The sequence below is a fragment of the Zeus faber genome, assembly GCF_960531495.2.
Source record: "Zeus faber genome assembly, chromosome: 4".
Taxonomy (NCBI): Eukaryota; Metazoa; Chordata; class Actinopteri; order Zeiformes; family Zeidae; genus Zeus; species Zeus faber.
Genome location: NC_137191.1, coordinates 37,398,320 through 37,421,641, shown reverse-complemented (window position 1 = coordinate 37,421,641; position 23,322 = coordinate 37,398,320). Strand labels below are relative to the sequence as shown.

General features: G+C 45.3%; 2 protein-coding genes across 2 annotated transcripts; one reads left to right on the top strand and one right to left on the bottom strand.

The window, feature by feature from the left end:
• Nucleotides 1-93: 93 nt before the first annotated feature.
• mtif2 (mitochondrial translational initiation factor 2) lies at nt 94-8,519 on the top strand. The gene is made up of 14 exons (XM_079999741.1): nt 94-188; nt 750-895; nt 980-1,097; nt 1,826-1,997; nt 2,595-2,752; nt 4,079-4,255; nt 4,345-4,484; nt 5,994-6,118; nt 6,403-6,607; nt 6,992-7,244; nt 7,477-7,617; nt 7,777-7,941; nt 8,018-8,158; nt 8,229-8,519. The coding sequence occupies exons 2-14, from the start codon at nt 752-754 to the stop codon at nt 8,396-8,398; spliced, it is 2,109 nt and encodes a 702-aa protein (XP_079855867.1). The 5' UTR covers nt 94-188; nt 750-751; the 3' UTR covers nt 8,399-8,519.
• A 154-nt stretch (nt 8,520-8,673) lies between these two features.
• Nucleotides 8,674-13,112, bottom strand: sde2 (SDE2 telomere maintenance homolog (S. pombe)). Its single transcript, XM_079999742.1, has 8 exons — nt 12,879-13,112; nt 12,479-12,596; nt 12,171-12,282; nt 11,924-12,093; nt 11,557-11,665; nt 10,878-10,961; nt 9,179-9,671; nt 8,674-8,928 (listed from the first exon to the last, which is right to left on the bottom strand). Exons 1-8 carry the CDS (start codon nt 12,978-12,980, stop codon nt 8,725-8,727), a joined length of 1,392 nt encoding a protein of 463 aa, XP_079855868.1. The 5' UTR covers nt 12,981-13,112; the 3' UTR covers nt 8,674-8,724.
• Between the last annotated feature and the right edge of the window lie 10,210 nt (nt 13,113-23,322).

Below are 23,322 nucleotides of genomic sequence, written 5' to 3'. Positions count from 1 at the left end.
TGAGTTCCATTACTGCATCTATTGACTTATGATAAATCCAAGATGTCGGGCTCTGTTCTTCCGCCCCCTGCCGCCAGGAGGCAGTATCGCTGCCCTGCACCTTGTTGCTCCTCGACCGAGGTTCCGAGGCTCTGAGGGACCGGGGCTCAGGGGGACCCCAGGCTGACTGACCGCTCCCCGGGCTTCAGGTGAGGACACGGAGGACCCGCTCAGCAGCAGCTCCGAGGTTCCAAACACTAAGAGGGAAGCACAGTGCGAGGCTCAAGAGCAGCGGCAGAGGAGCTATATGCTAAAGCTACATGCTAGCACTGACACCGAGTTGAAGCAGTTCGGTGTCAGTGCTAGCATGTAGCTTTAGCATATAGCTCTTTAATGTTTATTAATATAGTGTGTAGTAGTTTAATGTTTATGAATTTAATCTTTATTACTATATAAGAATATAACCTGTGGAAGATATATATATATATATATATATATATATATATATATACACACTTTTTAAATAAATATATATAATAATACAATTATTATTATCATCATTATTAATAATGGTTTTTTTAGTTGAATCATGTTAAATTTATTGTTTTTGGATATTATTTATTTTTTTATTTTAATGTAAATTAAAATGTGTATATTATAATGTGTATATTATTATTTGTACATATTGTAATTTTGTATTATAGTGCGAATATTATAATGTATATTTTAGTGTGTATATTATAATGTGTATATTAATGTGTACATTATAGGGATGAATCTGATTAGGTTTGCTTTGGGGCGAGCCAAGAGGCTCTGCCTCCCCGAACCCCTGCTGGCTGACTTCCTGCCCCCACACCTCCTGGCTCCTCCTCTTCCTCACCTCACCATGCACACCAGGATGCTAGCAACCAAGCAGGTGTGTGTGTGTGTGTGTGTGTGTGTGTGTGTGTGTGTGTGTGTGTGTGTGTGTGTGTGTGTCTGAGCTGTGGTTTGTTTGCAGGTCAAAGGTCATAAGAATCGTCAGCCGAAGGTCAAAGCCAATGCAGGCAAACAGGAAGTGGAAATACGACAGTGGATGACGGCATCGGAGCTTGCACGGGCGATGAACCGGGACTTTGGTGATTACATCCAGATTACACCCAGATAACAACCAGATTATATCCATATTATATTCAGGTAATATCCAGATTGTATCCATATTATAACCAGATTACATCCATTACATTACATACAACCAGGACGAAACACAGAAATTGGAGCACTGGTTCAAAACTAAACACGACCAAATGCCATCCAATCAAAAGGTTTTGGCTGTAGCTCCACCCACCGCAGCCTCAGTCAACAACTGTAAAGATTCTAACCAGCATCTGGACTGACGACCCGCTCTGACCTGTCTGTTGGTTTAACCAGCATCTGGACTGACGACCTGTCTCTGACCTGTCTCTGACCTGTCTCTGACCTGTCTCTGACCTGTCTGTGTTGTACGCTGCCTACAATATCACGGTGTCTCAGCGTCAAGCATCTCATCGCACATCACCCTTTATACACTATATATGCTATGTGCACCATATATACTATACTATATATACACTATACTATATACACTCTATATACCATACACACTATGAATACGTACTATACTACATACACGACACTACATACACTGTACTATGCTATATATACACTATATATTATATACACTGTATACACTATACTATATGTACTTTATACACTATATATACACTATACAAACTGTACTATATATACTATATACACTATATGTATTCATAAAGATGTACTGTATGTATTATGTATATATGTTTATCTGTGTATTTGTCATGTCCAGACCATGTACTGGAAGCTCTGCTCCACACGGCGGTGGACCTGGACGACCTGGACCCCGACACGCCGCTGGAGCAGCGCTGGATCAAGGAGGTGGTGACGCGATGCGGCATGAAGTTCCGCTGGGCGGAGCTGAAGGAGGCGCGGCAGCGGGAGGACTGCGACGCCACACCCAGGTACCAACGCTGCAGGGGGGTGTCATTGAAGCGTCTTCCTTTCCTGCTTCAACAACAACAACTTCAGCGGAAAAAATGTGAATAATAATGATTGATTTATAATCAATATGTGATTATGAATCAAAATCCCCACTCACAGAATCCACATAGTTCCTGATTAGATGTTCAAGTTCAAGTTCAAGTTCAAGAGATTATTTGTCACATACATATACATACGTTCATACATATATGCAGTGAAATGTCATGACACCCGGTGATTACTCACAATAAGCTCTATAAATACTAAAAAATACCAAAATGTGCGTAATCGACACAAGGTGCTCGCGCAGGCAGCCGCAAGGGGAGGCGCCACAATCGCGATTCTGGGTCCTATAATTATATAATAGAATTAATTGACTGTGTTGTATTAAATATACATTTAAATCCTCCTAAAAGTAATTTTAAATAGCATTACATTATTTAATCTTACAACCAGACAGAGAATGCATGATCCACTGTCTGGTGTGGATCAGGATCTAAACAGTCAACAGGTTAGCTAGTGGGGACCCCGGGCCCCACATGAGCCCCCCCTGAGCTGATGCTCCTCTCACCCCCCAGACCTCCAGACCCGGCCCGCCTGCTCCCCCGTCCCGCCGTGGTCACCATCATGGGTCATGTGGACCACGGCAAGACCACGCTGCTGGACCGGCTGAGGAGGAGCCAGACGGCGGCGCTGGAGGCGGGCGGCATCACCCAGCACATCGGAGCCTTCCTCGGTGAGAAGCTCCTCCTCAGCCGTCAGGGTAGATCACCATGGTAACAGTCATAGAGGTAGATCCCCATGTTACAGATATTAGGTAGATCACCATGGTAACAGACATTGAGGTAGATTGCCATGGTAACAGACGTTGGGGTTGATGTCCATGAGAACAGACATTGAGGTAGACCACCATGGTAACAGACATTGAGGTAGATCATCATGGTAACAGACGTCGGGGTAGATCGCCATGATAACAGACGTCGGGGTAGATCAGCGTGGTAACAGACGTCGGGGTAGATCGCCATGGTAACAGACGTTGGGGTAGATCGCCATGGTAACAGACATTGAGGCAGATCGCCATGGTAACAGACGTTGGGGTAGATCGCCATGGTAACAGACATTGAGGTAGATCGCCATGGTAACAGACGTTGGGGTAGATCACCATGGTAACAGATGTCGGGGTAGATGGCTATGAAAACAGACGTTGGGATAGATCACCATGGTAACAGACGTTGGGGTAGATGGCCATGAAAACAGAGGTTGGAGTAGATCACCATGGTAACAGACGTCGGGGTAGATGGCCACTAGGACTGCATGATGAGGAAAATCTGATGTGCAATAACATTGTTGGATATTGTGATGACGATATGACTCGCGATAAATAAACAAATACTGAAGTGTGCATATGAGCTACAGCTCCTGTCTTCTGCTTCAATAGCTACACTGCTGCCTGAATAGCCTAGCACACCCAATTAAGAAATTAAATAAACATGCTTTTATTTAACAGATTGCACATGAATACCCAACCAATTGAATTGAACATTAATTTCAATAAGACATAACTATAAGAAATTAAAGTTTAATTCCCCCTGCTCCACATCTCTTGAAAATAAATATCTGATGGGAAACACAAATGATCGTTTTCTGAGTTCCCATGAACGCAGCATCACTTCCTGCTTTCAACCACAGAGCCGTGTGTCCGCGTCTTCTGACAGAAGCAGTTGACTGGTTAATCCAGCGCCGATGGTGTTTTATCTGTAAAAATTAGTTTATTGAATACAATTATTTTTCATATCCGTAGAGTTTCAGTCTTTTGTGATGTGTTTGTGTCATGTTCATATCGCAACGACAATACAATTTATCATGCAGCACTAACGGCCGTGGTGACTGACCATCTCCTGTGTATCTGGAAGGTTCTAATGACTTAAATTTGAATTTTAAAATTAAATTAAAATGAATTTCAGTGTATAATACTATATTTGTTATATTTGTTATATTTTATACAACATCAACATTAACAAAGTGACTGGTACAGAGCGTTCTGGTTCTGCTGTCCCCTCAGTGGAGCTTCCCTCAGGGGAGCGGATCACCTTCATGGACACGCCGGGCCACGCCGCCTTCAGCTCCATGAGGGCCCGCGGGGCCCGCGCCACAGACATCGTGGTCCTGGTTGTGGCTGCGGACGACGGCATCATGACCCAGACGGTGGAGTCCATCCAGCACGCCAGGGGGGCCAACGGTACCAGGGTTCCACTGTGTTCCAACGGGTTCCACTGTGTTCCAACGGGTTCCACTGTGTTCCAACGGGTTCCACTGTGTGTTCTCCAGTTCCCATCATTGTGGCGGTGAATAAGTGTGACAAGCAGCAGGCGAAACCAGAGCAAGTGAAGCAGCAGCTGCTGGCTCACGACGTGGTTTGTGAGGAGTTTGGAGGAGACGTCCAGGCCGTCCACATCTCTGCTGCCAAGGTACTACTGCAGCAGGTACTCCTGCTACTGCTGGTACTGCTACTACTGCTGCTGGTACTACTGCTACTGCTGGTACTGCTACTGGTACTACTGCTGGTACTGCTGGTACTGGTACTACTGCTAGTATTGGTACTGCTGCTGGTACGGGTGCTGGTACTACTGCTGGTGCTGTTGCTAGTACAACTGCTATATTGGGTGTATGCAGGACAGGGCGTGGTATATTGAGGTGCATGCAGTACAGTACGTGGTATATTGAGGTGCATGCAGTACAGTACTTGGTATATTGGAGTGTATGCAGTACAGGACATGGTATATTGAGGTGTATGCAGTACAGTATGTGGTATATTGACGTGTATGCAGTACAGTACGTGGTATATTGAATTGTGAACAGTACTTGGTATAATTAGTGTATAAAATACAGTACGTGGTATATTGGAGTGCATGCAGTACAGTACATGGTATATTGAGGTGAATGCAGTACAGTACATGGTGTATTGAGGTGTATGCAGTACAGTATGTGGTATGAGTTGTGTACAGTACGTGGTATATTGGGGTGTATGCAGTACAGTAGTTGATATATTGAGTTGTGAACAGTACTTGGTATATTGGGTGCATGCAGTACAGTACGTGGTATATTGGGGTGTATGCAGTACAGTACATGGTATATTGAGGTGTATGCAGTACAGTATGTGGTATGAGTTGTGTACAGTACATGGTATAATGGGTGTATGCAGTACAGTGCGTGGTATATTGGGGTGCATGCAGTACAGTGCGTGGTATATTAACAAATGTGCAGTACAGTATGTGGTATATTGAGTTGTGAACAGTACTTTATATATTGGGTGTATACAATACAGTACGTGGTATATTGGAGTGCATGCAGTACAGTACATGGTATATTGAGGTTTATGCAGTACAGTATGTGGTATGAGTTGTGTACAGTACGTGGTATATCGGGGTGTATGCAGTACAGTGCGTGGTATATTGGGGTGTATGCAGAACAGCATGTGGTATATTGGGGTGTATGCAGTACAGTACATGGTATATATGCAGTACAGTACATGGTATATTGAGTTGTGAACAGTACTTTATATATTGGGTGTATACAATACAGTACGTGGTATATTGAGGTGCATGCAGTACAGTACGTGGTATATTGGGGTGTATGCAGTACAGTACATGGTATATTGAGGTGTATGCAGTACAGTATGTGGTATGAGTTGTGTACAGTACGTGGTATATTGGGGTGTATGCGGTACGGTGCGTGGTATATTGGGGTGTATACAGTACGTGGTATATTGGGGTGCATGCAGTACAGTACGTGGTATATTGGGGTGTATGTAGTACAGTACATGGTATATTGGTGTGTATGCAGTACAGTGAGTGGTATATTGGGGTGTATACAGTACAGTTTGTGGTTTATTGTGGTGTATACAGTTCCCTTCGCGGCATATTTGGTGTATGCAGTAGAGTATGTGGTATATTGGGGTGTATCTGGGTGCTCTACAGGGGGAGAACCTGGTGGCGCTGGGCGAGGCCATCGTGACGCTGGCTGAGCTGCAGGAGCTGAGAGCGGATCCCAGCGGTCCAGTGGAGGGCGTCATCATCGAGAGCAGAACGGACCGAGGAAAAGGGTACGACCGGCCCTTCAGACAGGACACACAAGATGGCGGAAAGAGCTACACTGTTTACCTTCCGGGATGAATTTCATACGTTCTTTTAATGTCTGTAAATTATTTTCATTGTAATTATTTGTAGAATGAGTTAGACAAGCTCAGTGAGAATCAGATCTGATCAGTATGATATTTAGAGATACTGCATTTGATCTGGTATCAGTGTATCTCAATGTCCAAAGTTTTCACCCTTTTCCCTCCAGTATGAAATATGAACTTGTTAATTCACTGTGTTCTGGCGACAGTCCGGTAACGACGGCCATCATCCAGCAGGGGACACTGCAGAAGGGCTGCGTCCTGGTCGCCGGGCGGTCGTGGGCCAAAGTCCGCTTCCTGTTTGATGAGCACGGGGGCGTGACGCCGCGGGCCGGGCCCAGCAGCCCCGTGCAGATCGTGGGCTGGAAGGACCTTCCGTCAGCCGGAGACCAGATCCTGGAGGTGGAGTCAGAGGTAGCCCCGCCCACCACACCACCACGTGCCGTTTGTCCTCCTCCTCCGGCCAGTGGTATCGCATGAGAAATAGATGAATTTCGTAGCGAAAGTTCAACTTCACAAACTCTTGTTAAACGGTTTGGCCACGCCCACTCTTCGCCCAACTCCAAACTTGGGTTTGAGCAGTTGCTACGCTCTGTGACGTGAGATGGAGTCACCGTGTTCCACAATCTGGTCCTTTATATTGAACTTGATGTAAAGTAGATCAGGACTAAACTCCCTTTAACTGTTCAGACTCCAAATCTACCTTGATATTAATGTTAACTGTTGACAGTAGGATTGTCTTGGTGTCATATCAATATGTCACTGAGTGATGCGTCTCACCCCGTGTCCTGGTCTCAGCAAAGGGCTCGGGAGGTGGTGCAGTGGCGCTGCTACCGGGCAGAGATGGACAAGCTTGAGGCGGAGCTCCAGGCGGTGCAGGCCAAGCAGCAGGACCACGCCCAGCGCTACCAGCAGGAGCGGGAGGGCGTGGCCCACCTGAGCTGGAGGCAGCGCAGGGCGGCGCTGTACCGGGCCAACCGGCAGCAGGCCGCCAGGAGGCCCAGCGAGAGGGAGCAGCGGCAGGAGCTCTGCCTCCCGCTGGTCATCAAAGGTACTGCAGCTACATCCACCTTCAAGGACCAAATGGATTTAGTTTAAACTGAACGTCAATGACAACTTCATTCAGCTGTGTCTCCCCGTTTAATTATAAATGTTACAAGGAATGGGAAAAAAAACTTTATTCAAGCATAGACATTATTAATTAAATTTTCAATTTTCAAAGTAAATGTTGACAATCATTTCACAATGTTCCTTTGAAGTCGACCTTTGACCTCCTCCCCCAGGGGACATGGACGGCTCGCTGGAGGCCATCTTGAACCTGCTGGAGAGCTACGACGCCCACGAGCAGTGTCAGATGGAGGTGGTGCACCATGGCATCGGAGACATCTCTGAGAACGACGTCAGCCTGGCTGAGACCTTCTCAGGTCTGACCCACTGGTTCCTTACTCTTATTTCAGTAGCAAGCCGTACAGGATATTTTCAGGTTTTGTATAAACATCGGGTTAAAATGGCTGACTGACTTAATGTTGGGATTGTGATTAGCGGTCACCATGGCAACGTGACCCCCCAGTCTCCCTCTTCAGGTTCTATTTACGGGTTCAACGTCTCTGCGAACAAGTCCATCCAGCAGCTGGCGGCCAAGAAGGGCGTGGCCCTGCAGCTGCACCAGGTGATCTACAAGATGATCGACGGCCTGAAGGAGGAGCTGAGCGCCAAGCTGCCGCCCCGGGTCTCCGAGAACGTCCTGGGTACGAGGCCACAGACAGGCTACCGACACCGCTCGCTAGGGAGTTGGCAGTGACCGCATTGAACCTGCTGTTCTAGGCGAGGCCGGCATCCTGGCCATGTTTGAGGTGAGCGTGGGGAAGAAGAAGGTGGCGGTCGCTGGCTGCCGGGTGCAGAGAGGCGTCCTGGACCGGAGGATGATGTTCAGGGTGATCCGAGACCAGCGCGCCGTCTGGGAAGGTACGTCTTCACGTTCTGGAGCCTGGGCTGGACTGTGCCGCTGGGATGTCACCGGGTGTTTCTCCTCAAGGTTCGTTGACGGCGCTGAAGCACCACAAGGACGAGGTCCAGACGGTGAAGGCAGGGATGGAGTGCGGCCTGTCAGCTGAGGGCGGCGTGGAGTTCAGAGCGGGGGACTCCATCGTGTGCTACGAGGAGATCAGCACGCAGCAGCTCATCTCCTGGGACCCAGGGTTCTGACCCCCAAGCAAGGCACAGGGACGCTGCCAGTTCACTTCTAAAGCATAAACCTTGTAAAGTAAGATTGTTTATTTAAATCTGTCCAGACCAAAACATTGAAAATAAAACGCAGCAAACTGGCCAGGTTTGTGGTTTGAGTTCCAGACGACCAGGTCAGTGATGTTTACAGGGAAGCAGCAGCTTCCAACACCTTTCAACTCAGTCAACATCCACAAAAGAGTGGAGGGGAAAAAAAACAAAAACAAAAAAAAAACCATTTCCATAGTCCATTTCCTGATTGGTCAGATCCACATGGAATCGTTTCCTGTCGTTACTATGGAAACAGGTCACTTCCTCTTCCTGGCAAGCAGCGCCGGTTTGATCTGATCCGGCCTCAGTCCCTTCACTGAGAAGAGCCGCTCCGCCCGCTCCGTCAGCGTTCCCCCGCACTTCAGCCCCCTCAAGCTCAGCTCCACCTTCAGGACCTCCAGACCCAGAGCCCCCAGGGCCTCGGCCGAGACCACCGCCTCCAGGTCCAGGGGCCCGAGCGCCTGCGGGGCCACAACACAAGTCTTGGTTCAGTGCATCAGTTACACATTTTCAATGTCATTGTTGTCAAAGAGTTGAAACAGCAGTGCATTCTGGGCAATGAGCAGCCACTCTGCAACAGGCAGTAATAAAGAAAAAACATATGGATCTATTATTCACATGACAGCACAAACATGGATAACTGAATATTTTAGTTTCAACATTATGTCTTGGAGCGCTTCGGGAGATTCACTCCTCAAACAAGACACTCACCTGTTGGGAGATGGCGGGAGGTGGCACAGCCCCTGCACCGCCACTGGGTGCCGCTGGGTCCTCTCTGGCAGTCATCTGGAGGGTGCTGGGTGCCGCTGGGTCCTCTCTGGCAGTCACCTGTAGGGTGCTGGGTGCCGCTGGGTCCTCTCTGGCAGTCATCTGGAGGGTGCTGGGTGCCGCTGGGTCCTCTCTGGCAGTCACCTGTAGGGTGCTGGGTGTCGCTGGGTCCTCTCTGGCAGTCACCTGTAGGGTGCTGGGTGCCGCTGGGTCCTCTCTGGCAGTCACCTGTAGGGTGCTGGGTGCCGCTGGGTCCTCTCTGGCAGTCACCTGTAGGGTGCTGGGTGCCGCTGGGTCCTCTCTGGCAGTCACCTGAAGGGTGCTGGGTGCCGCTGGGTCCTCTCTGGCAGTCATCTGGAGGGTGCTGGGTGCTGCTGGGTGCTCTGGGTCTTTACCAGCACGGTCCTGTTCGTCACGGCTCTGCTGTATTGTTCCGCTGCTCGACAAACAAAACCTTTTATAAGTGATTGGAATTAGCACTGATCACATCTGATAGAGTATTGATCCAGTACTCCACAAGCTGCTACGTTTTAAACAACAGAAAATCAATTCTCTAAAGGGCAAGGTGGAACTCCATATAAGGGCATACGTCACAGCCAAGGTGAAGCTTCCCCTCTCGCTATTGCTGGATGAAGAGTGAGGAGGAGAAGAAGTCTATGATCATGTGCCGTCATAAAACACCTAGATCTACTGCTCACTATATATGCACATCAAATATGTAGGACACAACCTGTATTTGCAGAAATTAGGATTGGAACATACAGATGCATATTAAGGATTTCTTATTTAGGCCAAAGCAATTGACTCTGAAAAATGGCATATTGGTACACATTGACCCGAATATAACCTTTTTTTTTTCCTGGAGGTCAGTCTGAAAAAATGGTGTCATCTTATATTTGGGGTCCAGACTTTTAAATGTCAATATATGGTAGAGTAATAAACAAAACATGTGCATTAAGAGGAGTGCTTCTGCACACATGTGATTCTGCATTACGTTCATCAACACACACACAACCCACTCTGTATGGCTGCATGCTGAGTTATTCTTTTTAAATACAATTATTTTCTTTATAAAATGCAGATTTGGTCTTCAAAATAGGGGGGGGGGGTCGTCTTTAACTCAGGGCCATCTTATATTCTGGTCGAGACGGTAGTTTAAATGAGGAAGACAGCAATAAACATGTTCAGACACAGTAATTAAAATGTAAACATTGTAATTATATCACCTTCCTTTCTAGCCGACCTGGTCACCAGGTGACAGGAACTACGTTTTCATGAATCCCCCCCAGAGCGGGGCGGGACATCTGGTTGATAAATACAAACCCAGATCTGGTTTTTAGAATACAGCTCAACGATTTGGGAAAATAATCTAATCGTGATTTTTTTAGACCAATATTGCGATTACGATTTAGTATGCATTTTTATTTTTTTTTAAGTTCCTTATCTTCTGTATTATTGGCTAAACACAAGCAATAAACCATTATTTAGTATGCCCACGTTCCAAAAGGAGACGTAAAATGTTCTGGTGCGCTGATCGCAGGCTAGATGACGGACGGACAGACAGACAGACAGACAGACAGACAGACAGACAGACAGACAGACAGACAGACAGACAGACAGACAGACACACACACACACACACCTTGTTCCTGGTTGTGATTTGGCTGAGCCTTCATCACTCTCCTCCTCTGAGCTGACCAGGTCGTCCAGCTCCCCAACCCCCGTCCTGTAACACACCATCACCACATCAGGTTCTGGAAGGTTCCAGCAGGAGGAAGCCAAGAACGTTCTAGAAAGCAGTTTCAGTGTCTTCTCACTGCACCAATCTGGTTCTATGTAGCTTCAAAGCTTCTCAAGTTTCTATATTGATATTCAAATAACGACCAAATAAACGCCAGGTTTACAGATCAACTCATATCAACAACTTTATAGTTGTGAGATCAATGTAAGTAAGAGATCACATCCAGAAGGTGAATACGTGTAAATAACCCCCTGAAGGACCAGGTCAGACTGAACACAAAGTAAAACCATACAGACATTAAAATAATAGACAATAATCATAATAATAATAATAATAATAATAATGATAAATAACCTCCTGACAGGACCAGGTCAGTGTCTCTGAAAGCAGTTATTTCACATTTACCGTCTGGCTGCACATTATCCTGCTTATACACAATACTTAATACAACAATACACAAAGGGGTTTATCACTACTATGTCTAGTTTACAGGCCTGATCTCCAGTGTGTGCTTTTGGGGTTTTACCATCGTCTTAATTTAACACCATGAATGTTCAGGATCCAATCAGATTGAACTTACCACCACAAACACTTCCTCTTCCTGGGCGGGTGATCTGCCTGCTGATTGGTCCTTTTGGTTCTTGGCCCCGCCTCTGCAGAGACCAGCCCACTGGAGGAGGCCTGCATCCCTGGAACAAGAGCAGGACCACGACTTGTTGTTTGATTCAATGATGACATGTCAGGAAGTACTTTCAACAGTCATGTGTTTATCCTGTTTGCTGTTCTTCTGACAGTTTGTATGTATGTGTGACAGTGATACAGGTGAAAAAGGAAGAAAAGCAAGACAAAGAATGTGACGGTTTTCAGCATCTCACAGTAAATCACTGCTCCAGGTTTCCAACCATACGGAGGTTTATTCATTTAGAGTCTCAAATGTGACCTCTGACCTTTGATGACAGACTCCTCCAGCCGCTCCGACAGGTCGGCACACTGCTGCATGTACTGCTGGTCGCTGAACCTGTGTTTGGGTTCGCTCAGTTTCCTCTGCAGACGCTCGGTGCGGCGCTGCTCGCGTTCTGCCTCGCGCTCCGCCTGCTTCTGCAGCCAGTCAGCCATCCTGGAAAACAGCTTGGGTCAGTATCTAGCCCGCTTGGGCCTGGGCCGGTATCTGACCCGCTTGGGCCTGGATCTTACTCCTTCTCGTGGTTGACGTCTCTCAGCCGCCTCCCGCTCAGATCTCGACACGCTTCGCGGTTTGTCGTCTTCTCAATCTGTGCACCGAGCGCACGGAGCATGGAGCCGAAGCCTGTACACACACAGTTCAATACCAGGTTAGTATAACTACTACTCTGAACTGATGGTAGTATTTTACCAGGTTAGTATCACTAGTTCTCTGTACTGATGGTAGTATTTGACCAGGTTAGTATCACTAGTACTCTGAACTAATGCTAGTATTTTACCAGGTAAGTATAACTAGTACTCTGTACTGATGGTGTGTGTACCTCCTTTTCCCCCTTGCAGCCGGAGCTCCAGTCGGTAAACGGCCCCATGTTGCAGCACCTGGTGGAGCTCGGCCCGGCGGCCGTCACGGGTAACGTACATGTCCTCAGCAGGGACACCCTGAGAGTAAACAGATAGTTAACGCTGAGTAAAGTGCGAGTATAGATCGCATCAAACTTCTGCCACTACAGTCCGGTGCTGAGCAGCAGCTTGAAACCTGTATTGAACGTTTCAATTTCTAACGGTGAAACGGGTCAAAAAGCCGGACCACCGGGTTCTGCTTCAGACGGGCCTTGGCATGGGCCTTGGCATGGGCCTTGGCATGGGCCTTGGCATGGGCCTTGGCATGGGCCTTGGCATGGGCCTTAGCATGGGCCTTAGCATTAGCATGTTGAGACTCACCGTGTTGAGAGAGAAGCGCTGCACGAGCTCCCCGACGATCGAAGAGGCGGGAAGAGAGACGCTGCGGAGGCTCCGCGAGGGACCGGAGACACACACCTCCATGTTGGTTTTGGTTCCGCTCCGGTAAAAGGCTGCTCCGCTCCGGTAAAAGGCTGCTCCGCTCGGGTAAAAGGCTGCTCCGCTCCGGTAAAAGGCTGCTCCGCTCCGGTAAAAGGCTGCTCCGCTCCGTATGGCGAACGTCCGTGGTAGAAGCTGAAGTATCGCGAGAAGATCGATCCGCGGTTTTCTTGATCTCGTTTATCGCGAGACCTCTGCTGACAGAGCCACGTGACCTCCGTGACGTCACCGGGGTGCTCGGTCAGAATGTTCGGGGATCAAACCGTGGGAATAGAACTTGTGCTTAATTCTTCTCTCGACTTGAATAAAAAACAAGTTTTCCTTCTCATCAAGGAACTCGATTAATAAATACAAACTATTAATCAGAGCCAGGACAGTAAACAGCTGCGTCCTGTTTATGTCTATCCAGGGCTGCGCATGCGCGACCGAAATCAGAACTGCGCAGTGACTTAAAACAATACTGAAAAAACAAAATAATAAAACCATAAGACAATAAAACAATAACAAACAAAACAATATAAAACAGTAAAACAACAATAAACAATAAAACATCAATAGAAACGAAACAATAAAACAATTTAAAAAACAAAAACAACAACAATAAAACGAACACAATGAAAAAACAAAACAATAAAAAACAGTAAAACAAAACAATAAAACTATAAAATCCAATAAAACAATAAAACCAAATAAACAATAAAACAACAATGAAACAATAGAAACAACGATAAAACAACAAAACAATAAAACAATGAAAAAAATAAAACAAGAACACAATAAAACAAAACAATCAAAAAAACATAAGCAATACAACAACAATAAAAACCAAACCAATAAAACCATCAATTCATAAAACCGTAAAACCATAAATTCATAAAACCATAAAACCATCATTTCATAAAACCATACATGTATAAAACCATAAATTCAGAAATTCATAAATTCATAAAACCATAAAAACATAAATTCATAAAACCGTTAAACCATAAATTCATAAAACCATTAAAGCATTTGCCTTAGCAAAGTCCACTGGTGATGAGAGTTGAGAAGGACGACTTCCAGGAGAGGTGTGGCTCACACTCCGACTTCTCACAACAACCTTTGAATTCTGTCCTAAATGGGCGGGGAATCCAGAATCCTGAAACAAAGGTTTGTTCACTCCAAACAGTAAAGTCAATCAAATGGAACTGGACACACCTGATGGACTATGGAAGATGATCTATAATGAAATGTGATCTATAATGAAATATAATCTGTAATGAAATATGATCTATAATGAAATATGATCTATAATGGAATAAGATTCATAAAGAAATATGATCTATAATGGAATATGATCTATAATAAAATATGATCTGTAATGAAATATTGTCTATAATGAAATGTGATCTGTAATGAAATGTGATCTATAATGGAATAAGATCTATAATGGAATATGGAATATGATCTATATTAGAATATTGAATATGATCTATAATGGAATATTAAATATGATCTATAATACAATCCCCAATTCCAATGAAGTTGGGACGTTGTGTAAATTGTAAAACAGAATACAATGATTTGCAAATCCTTTTCAACCTTTATTCAATTGAATACACTACAAAGACAAGATATTTAATGTTCAAACTGATAAACTTTATTGTTTTTTATGCAAATATTCACTCATTTAGAATTTGATGCCTGCAACACGTTCCAAAAAATCTGGGACGGGGCAACAAAAGACTGTGAAAGTTGAGGAATGCTCAAAAAACACCTGTTTGGAACATTCCACAGGTGAACAGGTTGATTGGAAACAGGTGAGTGTCATGATTGGGTGTAAAAGGAGCATCCCCCTGAAAGCAAGGAGTGGGATATATTATTACTATATATATACACTGTTATATATTATTATTATTATTATATATACTGTTATATATTATTATTATATATATATATACTGTTATAATCTAGCCACTAGGGGTGCACAAGCCACTGAATCATCAGTGCTGGTCCCAAGCCCAGATGAATAGAGAGGGTTGCGTCAGGAAGGGCATCCGGCTTAAAAACCATGCAAATAAAACATGATGACAACAAATCTGATTTCCATACCGGATCGGTCGAGGCCCAGGTTAACAACAACCGCCACTGGTGCCGTTAGCCAACAGGGTGCGAGTGGAAATTGTGCTACTGTCGGCCGAAGAAGAAGAAGAAGAAGAAGAAGAAGAAGAGGGGGAAGGCCTGTCCTGAGACAGCAGGAGAGGAAGAAGGGAAGGAGAGTAGAGTTGAGAGTAGGAACTTTGAACGTTGGCACTATGAAGGGTAAAGAGAGAGAGCTGGCTGACATGATGGAGAGAAGGAAGGTAGATGTACTATGTGTACAAGAGACCAGGTGGAAGGGGAGTAAGGTCAGGAGTATCACAGCCGGGTACAAACTGTTCTACCATGGAGTGGATGGCAGGAGTAACGGGGTAGGGATGGTGTTGAAGGAAGAATATGTCAAGAGTGTTTTAGAGGTGACCAGAGTGTCGGACAGAGTGATGGGCATAAAGCTGGAAATCGTTGGGGTGATAATGAATGTGGTTAGTGCATACGCTCCCCAAGTTGGGTGTGAGATGGAAGAGAAAGAATAATTCTTTAGTGAGTTGGATGTAGAGGTGGAGAGTGTCCCCAAGGGAGAGAGAGTGGTGGTAGGAGCAGATCTCAATGGGCATGTTGGCCAAGGGACCAGAGACATAGGTGACGAGAAGGTGATGGGGAGGTATGGTGTCAAGGAGAGCAATGCGGAAGAACACGTGGTGGTGGATTTCACCAAAAGGATGAAATTGGCTGTTGTGAATATGTATTTCAAGAAGAAGGAGGAACGCAGGGTGACATACAAGACTGGGGGAAGGTGCACACAGGTGGACTACATCTTATGCAGGAGCTGCAATCTGAAAGAGATTAGTGACTGCAAAGTGGTGGTAGGGGAGTGTGTTGCTAGGCAGCATGGGATGGTGGTCTGTAGGATGACTCTGGAGACCGAGAAGAGGAAGAGAGTGAAAGAAGAGCCAAAGATAAAATGGTGGAAGTTGAAAAAGGAGGAGTGTTGCATGCAATTTAGGGAAGAGGTAAGGCAGGCAATAGGTGGGAATGAACGGTTACCAGATGACTGGGAAACAATTGCAGAAGTGGTGAGGGAGACGGCCAAGAAGGTACTCAGTGTATCATTTGGGAAGAGGAAGGAAAACAAGGACTCTTGGTGGTGGAATGAAGAAGTACAGGAGAGCATAGAGCAGAAGAGGTTGGCGAAGAAGAAATGGGATAGTCAGATAGATGAAGAAAGTAGACAGGGAGTACAAGCTGATGCGGTGCAAGGCGAAGAGAGAAGTGGCAAAGGAAAAGGCGTATGACGAGTTGTATGAGAGGTTTGACAGTAAGGATGGAGAAAAGGACTTGTACAGATTGAAAAGATAAAGGGACCAAGCTGGGAAGGATGTAAAGCAGGTTAGGCTCATGAGGTATAATGATGGGAATGTGCTGACTAGTGAGGAGAGTGTGTTGAGAAGGTGGAAGTAGTACTTTGAGGAGTTGATGAATGAAGAAAATGAGAGGGAGAGAAGAGTGGATGATGTGGGGATAGTGGATCAAGAAGTGCAGCAAATGAGCAAGGATGAGGTGAGAACAGCATTAAAGAAGATGAAGAGTGGAAAGGCAGTTGGCCCAGGTGACAAACCTGGGCCAAACCTAACTACGGGGAATAAAGTTAATCAGCCACAGCATGAAGCTATGGGAAAGGGTAGTGGAGGCTAGGTTAAGAGGAGCGGTGGGGATCAGCGAGCAGCAGTATGGTTTCGTACTACAGATGCAATGTTTGCTTTAAGAACACTGATGGAAAAGTACAGGGAAGGCCAGAGGGAGTTGCACTGCGTCTTTGTGGATTTAGAGAAAGCATACGATAGGGTGCCGAGAGAGGAAGTGTGGTATTGCATGAGGAAGTCGGGGGTGGCAGAGAAGTAGTTAAGAGTGGTACAGGAAATGTATGAGGGCAGTCAGTCAGTAGTAAGGTGTGTAGGAGGCGTGACCAAGGCATCAAAGTGGAGGTGGGATTGAATCAAGGATCAGCTCTGAGCCCTTTCTTGTTGCAGTGGTGATGGACAGGTTAACAGATGAGATCAGGCAGGAGTCTCTGTGGACTATGATGTTAGCATAGTATATATATATATATATATATATATATATATATATATATATATATATATATATATATATATATATATACACAGTGGTACTTTGACTTACAAGTTGTATTTGTTCCGTGAAAGAGCTCGTAATTCAATCTGCTCGTATAGCAAATGAATTTTTCCCATTTAAATTAATTTAAATGCCATTAATCCGTTCCAGCCCCAAAAATCCACCCCAATTTTTTTTGTTACGTATTTTTAAATAAGAAGAATGTATTTATAAATAACAAATATTGTATAAAAACATAATAAAACATAATAAAAGACAATGTAAAGAAATAAACTGGTTTATAAAGTGTATTTACCTTGGATATCAGACGACTTTGACTAATGGAAGATGCTGCCGGAGGTGGAGGGTGGAGGAGATAGGCGGAGGAGGCTGGAGGAGTTTGTTTCGTGCTTTTTTGGTCGCTTTCGTTTGTTGCTGCACTTTATTGCTGAACTTAATTGCTACAATGAATTAATGTATTTATTTTCACTTCACTGTCGCTTAACTTAAAAAAACAACTTAATCTTCTTCACTGATGTTTGCCACTTAGAAAATTTTCTTTTGGCAAAATAACTGCACAAAAAGCACAAAACGTGAGTACAAAACACAAAAGAGAAGCTTCTACGGTCCGGAAGTGAAGGAGCGAGACGCGGGATGTGGCCACATTTGCTGGCCACGCCCCCAGCGGCTGCACCTGAAGCTCGCTCCTCATGACTCACATTTTTTCTCGCAAATCAATACAAAAAATCGACAGAACGACGGCTCCTAACTCAGAAAACTTGTATGTTAGTGCGCTCGTAAATCAAGGTACCACTGTATACTGTTTTATTTATATATATATATATATATATATATATATATATATATATATATATATATATATATACACACTGTTCTATATTATTATACATATATAGTGTTGTATATTTTTTAAATATATAGTGTTGTATATATTATTATGTATATAGTGTTATATATGATATATGTATTAGGCAGCAGGTGAGGAGTCAGTTGTTGAAGTTAATGTGTTGAAGCAGCGTAAGGATCTGAGCCACTTTGACAAGGAGCACATTGTGATGCTGGACGACTGGGTCAGAGCATCTCCACAAGCACAGGTCTTGTGGGCTGTTCCCGCTATGCAGTGGTTAATACCTACCAAAAGTGTCCAAGGAAGGACGACCGGTGAACTGACGAAAGGGTCATGGGGCCCAAGGCTCATTGACGCATGTGGGGAATGAAGTCCAGCCCGTCTGGTTCGATGCCACAGCAGAACTACTGTAGCACAAAGCGTTGAAAAAGGGAATGGTGCTATGATAGAAAGGTGTAGAACACACAGTGCATGGCAGCTTGCTGCGTATGGGAGCTCACAGTGTCCATGCTGACCCCTGTCCACCCCTGAAAGCACCTACAATGGACACGTGAGCGTCACAACTGGACCATGGAGCAATGGAAGAAGGTAGTGGTCTGATGAATCACCTTTTCTTCTACATCATGTGGATGGGTGGGGTTAGGGTTCAATCCAATGGAGCATCTCTGGGATGTGCTGGAACAACAAGCCCAATCCATGGGGCCCTACTTCCAACTTCCAGGACTTAAAGGATCTGCTGCTAACGTCTTGGTGCCAGATACCACAGTGGAGCGAATACAGAGGATCCTCTGGCCTCTCTTTAATCTCATCCTTTCCAAATACTTTTCTACATAACAGATGAAGATTCAAGATTCAAGAGGTTTATTCGTCACATACATATACATACTTTCATACATATATGCAGTGACGTGCATATGACATATATGCATGTCAATGCATATATGTCATATATGCATTGACGTGCATATACAAACATATTGTGATTACACACAATATGTTCTAGGCTGAACACAGTAGCTACCTAAGAATTTCTACTTGACCAACTAACTGATTCCTAAAATGTAATGCAGTAAGTCGAATATTTAACACCGCGTTCCAAATTATTATGACAATTATATTTTTCTCTGATTTTCCTAAATAGTCGATGCAAATGACAGTCAGTATAATTTTCAAGTCATCAACCGTTAGGATATAATTCAAATGTTATTGAACAAACCTCCCAATGATAACAGTATGTTTTTCAAAAATAAAAAATTCAAAATGCACTGTTCCACATTATGCACAACAGAGTTTCAAAACATTTTATAGGTTGTAAAGGAGTGAAAATGGTCATTTGTTGCATTTGCAGCATTAGTCATATTTACTGAAATCAAAAGCAATTTCAATCAAAAACATCTTAACAGGCCAAGTCACATGTCAACATAGGAGTTCACTGTTCTTGCCTCCATTGAACTTGTGAGTTTTTGGAGAGTTTCTGTTGAATATCTTTGCAGGATGTCAGAACAGCCTCCCAGAGCTGCTGTTTTGATGCCAACTGCCTCCACCCTCATAGATATTTTGCTTGAGGATGCTCCAAAGGTTCTCAATAGGGTGGAGGTCAGGGGAGGGGGCCACACCATGAGTTTCTCTCCTTTTATGCCCATAGCAGCCAATGACACAGAGGTATTCTTTGCAGCATGAGATGGTGCATTGTCAGGCATGAAGATGGTTTTGCTATGGAAGGCCCGGTTCTTCTTTTTGTACCATGGAAGAAAGTGCTCAGTCACAAACTCTATATACTTTGCCGAGGTCATTTTCACACCTTCAGGGACCCTAAAGGGTCCTACCAGCTCTCTCCCCGTGATTCCGGCCCAAAACATGACTCCGCCACCTCCTTGCTGATGTCCCAGCCTTGTTGGGACATGGTGGCCATCCACCAACCATCCACTACTCCATCCATCTGCACCATCCAGAGTTGCACGGCACTCATCAGTAAACAAGACTGTTTGAAAATGAGTCTTCATGTATTTCTGGGCCCACTGAAACCGTTTATGCTTGTGAGCATTGGTTAGGGGGGGCCAAATACTAGGTTTATGCACAACTGCAAGCCTGTGGAGGATCCTACACCTTGAGGTTGGCTGGACTCCAGAGGCACCAGCAGCTTCAAATACCTGTTTGCTGTTTTGTAACAGCATTTTAGCAGCTGCTCTCTTCATCCCATGAATAAGTCTGGCAGAAACCTTTCTCATTCTGCCTTTATCTGCACCAACCCGTCTGTGCTCTGAATCAGCCCCAAATCTCTTCACAGTATGATGATCATGCTTAAGTTTTCATGAAATATCTAATGTTTTCATACCTTGTCCATACCTTGTACAACGTCCTTCTTAAGTAGTTTACTTTAAATTGGGCACCTGGCAAACTAATTATCACAGGTGTCTGAGATTGATTTAAATGATCCAAGGAGCCATGAGACACAATACCATCCATGAGTTTAATTGAAAAACAAAAAATTTTGTTTGTAATAATGTTTATGACACCTCAATCCAATTTGCATAATAATTTGGAACGCGGTGTAGAATAAAATAAAATAAAAACTCAAGGGTAATACAGGGTGGGGGTACAAAATAGATAAAGGGAATAGGTTTATGTATATGGGATAGACTTATGTATATGGGATAGGCTATTTATGTATATACAGATATGTGCATTCAAGTGGCATTTGAATAAAGTGAGGTAGTGTTTGTGACAGTACGGCAATACGGTAACACCAAACAACCCAGAACAGTGACACAGTATGCGGTACAGTATGCTACATACAGCACAGTGAGGTAGTGGAGCCTATGTGTGTGGCTCAGTGAGGACCCCTGGTGAGGTCAGCATTGACAGTTCTTATGGCTTGATGTAGAAACTCCGTCTCAGTCTCTGTTCTCACTGTGTGGCTGTGGAGGCTCTTGCTCCACCAAAGCAGCTGGAACAGTCTGTTGTTGGGGTGATGAGGATCCTTCATGATGCTGCAGCTCTGCTACTACACCTCCTGGTGTATAAGTCCTGCAGGGAGGGGATGGTAGTTCCAGTGGTACGTTGGGCTGAATGCGCCACCCTCTGCAGGGCCCGCCTGTCCTGAGCAGTACAGTTCCCAAAGCAGGCAGTGATGGTGCCTGTCAGGATGCTCTCCACTGCTCCAGAGTAGAAGGACTTGAGGATCCTCACCGAGACCCGGAATTTCCTCAGCTGCCTGAGGTGGTAAAGACGCTGCCTCTACTTTCTCAGCAGTCTCGTCTATTTGTAAAGTCCATGTAAAGTTCTCTGTGATGTGGACTCCCAGGTACTTGAAGCTGCTCACCCTGTCGACAGAAGTCCCATTAATCACCAAGGGCGCGTGAGTGCGTGGTATTGAAAGCTGAACTGTAATCGATGAACAGCAATCTCACATAGGCCCCCTCTGGCCATCCAGGTGCGTGAGCGTTTCGTGCAATACCCGGGAAACCGTGTCATCCATGGATCTGTTCTGCTGGTACACAAACTGCAATGGGTCCAAGGTGCGGGGGAGGGAGGCGCAGATATCATCCTTAATCAGCCTCTCGAAACACTTCATGACCACCGAGGTGAGGGCCACCGTACAGTAGTCATTCACGCAGGCAGGAGAGGTGATCTTCGGGACAGGAACGACAGTGGACCTCTTGAAGCAGGACGGGACCACTGATTCAGCCAGAGAGATGTTGAATTTTGTAGTGAACACCGGGGCTAGCTGGTTAGCACAGGTCTTCAGTACTCGTCCAGATATGGCATCTTGGCCCACAGCTTTCCTGGTGTTCACCCGCATCAGAGCCCTCCCGACGTCATGCTCACACACTGAGAGTGCACGCTCATCCCCAGCGGTGTAACTCCAATTAGCCGGCGAACTAGCGGTGCTGTTGCCAGACTCAAACCGTGCATAAAAGGAGTTCAGTTGGTTGGCTAGGGAGGCGTCTGCACTCGTGGCTGGGGAGGAGCTGCTCTTGTACTTCGTAATAGTCTGCAGCCCCTGCCACAAGCATCTGGTGTCCCGTTGCTCCATCTGTAGCTCCACAGTCTCTCTGTACATCCATTTAGCGTCCTTCACCGCCCTCCGCAGATTGTAAGACGCCGCTTTGTAATTGTCCATATTTACGGATACAAGACCGTCATTGTAAGCAGCCGTGTGAGCATTCAGAGCGCCAAGGATGGATTTATCGACCCACAGCTTCTGGTTTGGAAATATCCAAACTTTCACCGTGCTCACCACTACGTCCGTAAACTCGCTGACGTCACTTGAACTTGATTGGAACATGTCCCAGTCTACGTCAGTCAGAGCGTCCTGAAGCGCAGCCTCTGATTGGTGCGTCCACCGCTTCACTTCCCTCGTCACCACCAATTATTGTGCGATCAGAGGCCTTTAAACGGGAACCAGCGAAATCATGGTGTGATCTGATTTCCCGAAAGCAGGTAGCGAGACGGTCTTGTATCCATTCTTGTAAGGTGTGTAGAAGTGGTCCAAAGTTCTATCTCCCCTGGTGGCACACATGATGTGTTGGTGGAAATTAGGCAGAACTTTTTTAAGGTTCACCCTGTTAAAGTCCCTAGTCACCACAACAGCCGCGTCGGAATGTTTGTTTTGAAATCCGCACAACACATCATACAGGTCCGACAGTGCTGTGTCGGTGTCCGCTTGCGGTGGAATATAAACGGCTGTAATAATGGCCGTGCTGAATTCCCGGGGGAGATAAAATAGATGGCATGAGATTGTCAGCTGTTCCAGGTTCGGCGAGCAGGAGCGGGAGAGAAACTTGGTGTTGTTGGGGTTACACCAAAGGTTGTTTACCTTGAGGCAGACGCCTCCACCTTTGGATTTCCCCAACTCCCCCGATCTGTCACCCCGGAACATGGAGAAGGACTCGGCTGGACAAATGGCTTCATCCGGCACCAGCAGGTTCAGCCATTTCTCGCAACAGTTCCTCGTGTCCCGTTGGGATTTAATCCTCACTCGGAGTTCATCCATCTTGTTCTCCAGAGACTGAACGTTGTCAAGAAGGATTCTTGGCAGAGGTGGACGCTAAGGTTTGCGTCCTCATTCCGACCCGAATGCCGCCTCAAGAGATTCAAGATTTTTTTATTTGTCACATACATTTACATACTTCCATACATATATGCAGTGAAATGTAATATTTATTTATTTTATTTATTTATTTTATTTATTAATATTTATTTTAAATGTAATATTTAAAAAGCTCATTTACCATGGTGCTTTTTCCGTGGGCCCGCTCGTGGAAC

Bases quoted from the DNA above. Each gene is read 5' to 3' on its own strand.
- mtif2 (XM_079999741.1), top strand. From the start codon at position 752: ATGAATCTGATTAGGTTTGCTTTGGGGCGAGCCAAGAGGCTCTGCCTC. The intron at 896-979 runs GTGTGTGTGTGT...GTTTGTTTGCAG, and splicing joins GGATGCTAGCAACCAAGCAG to GTCAAAGGTCATAAGAATCG. The intron at 7,245-7,476 runs GTACTGCAGCTA...CTCCTCCCCCAG, and splicing joins CCTCCCGCTGGTCATCAAAG to GGGACATGGACGGCTCGCTG.
- sde2 (XM_079999742.1), bottom strand. From the start codon at position 12,980: ATGGAGGTGTGTGTCTCCGGTCCCTCGCGGAGCCTCCGCAGCGTCTCT. The intron at 12,597-12,878 runs GTGAGTCTCAAC...GTTTACTCTCAG, and splicing joins AGCGCTTCTCTCTCAACACG to GGTGTCCCTGCTGAGGACAT. The intron at 10,962-11,556 runs GTAAGTTCAATC...GGTGTGTTACAG, and splicing joins AAGAGGAAGTGTTTGTGGTG to GACGGGGGTTGGGGAGCTGG.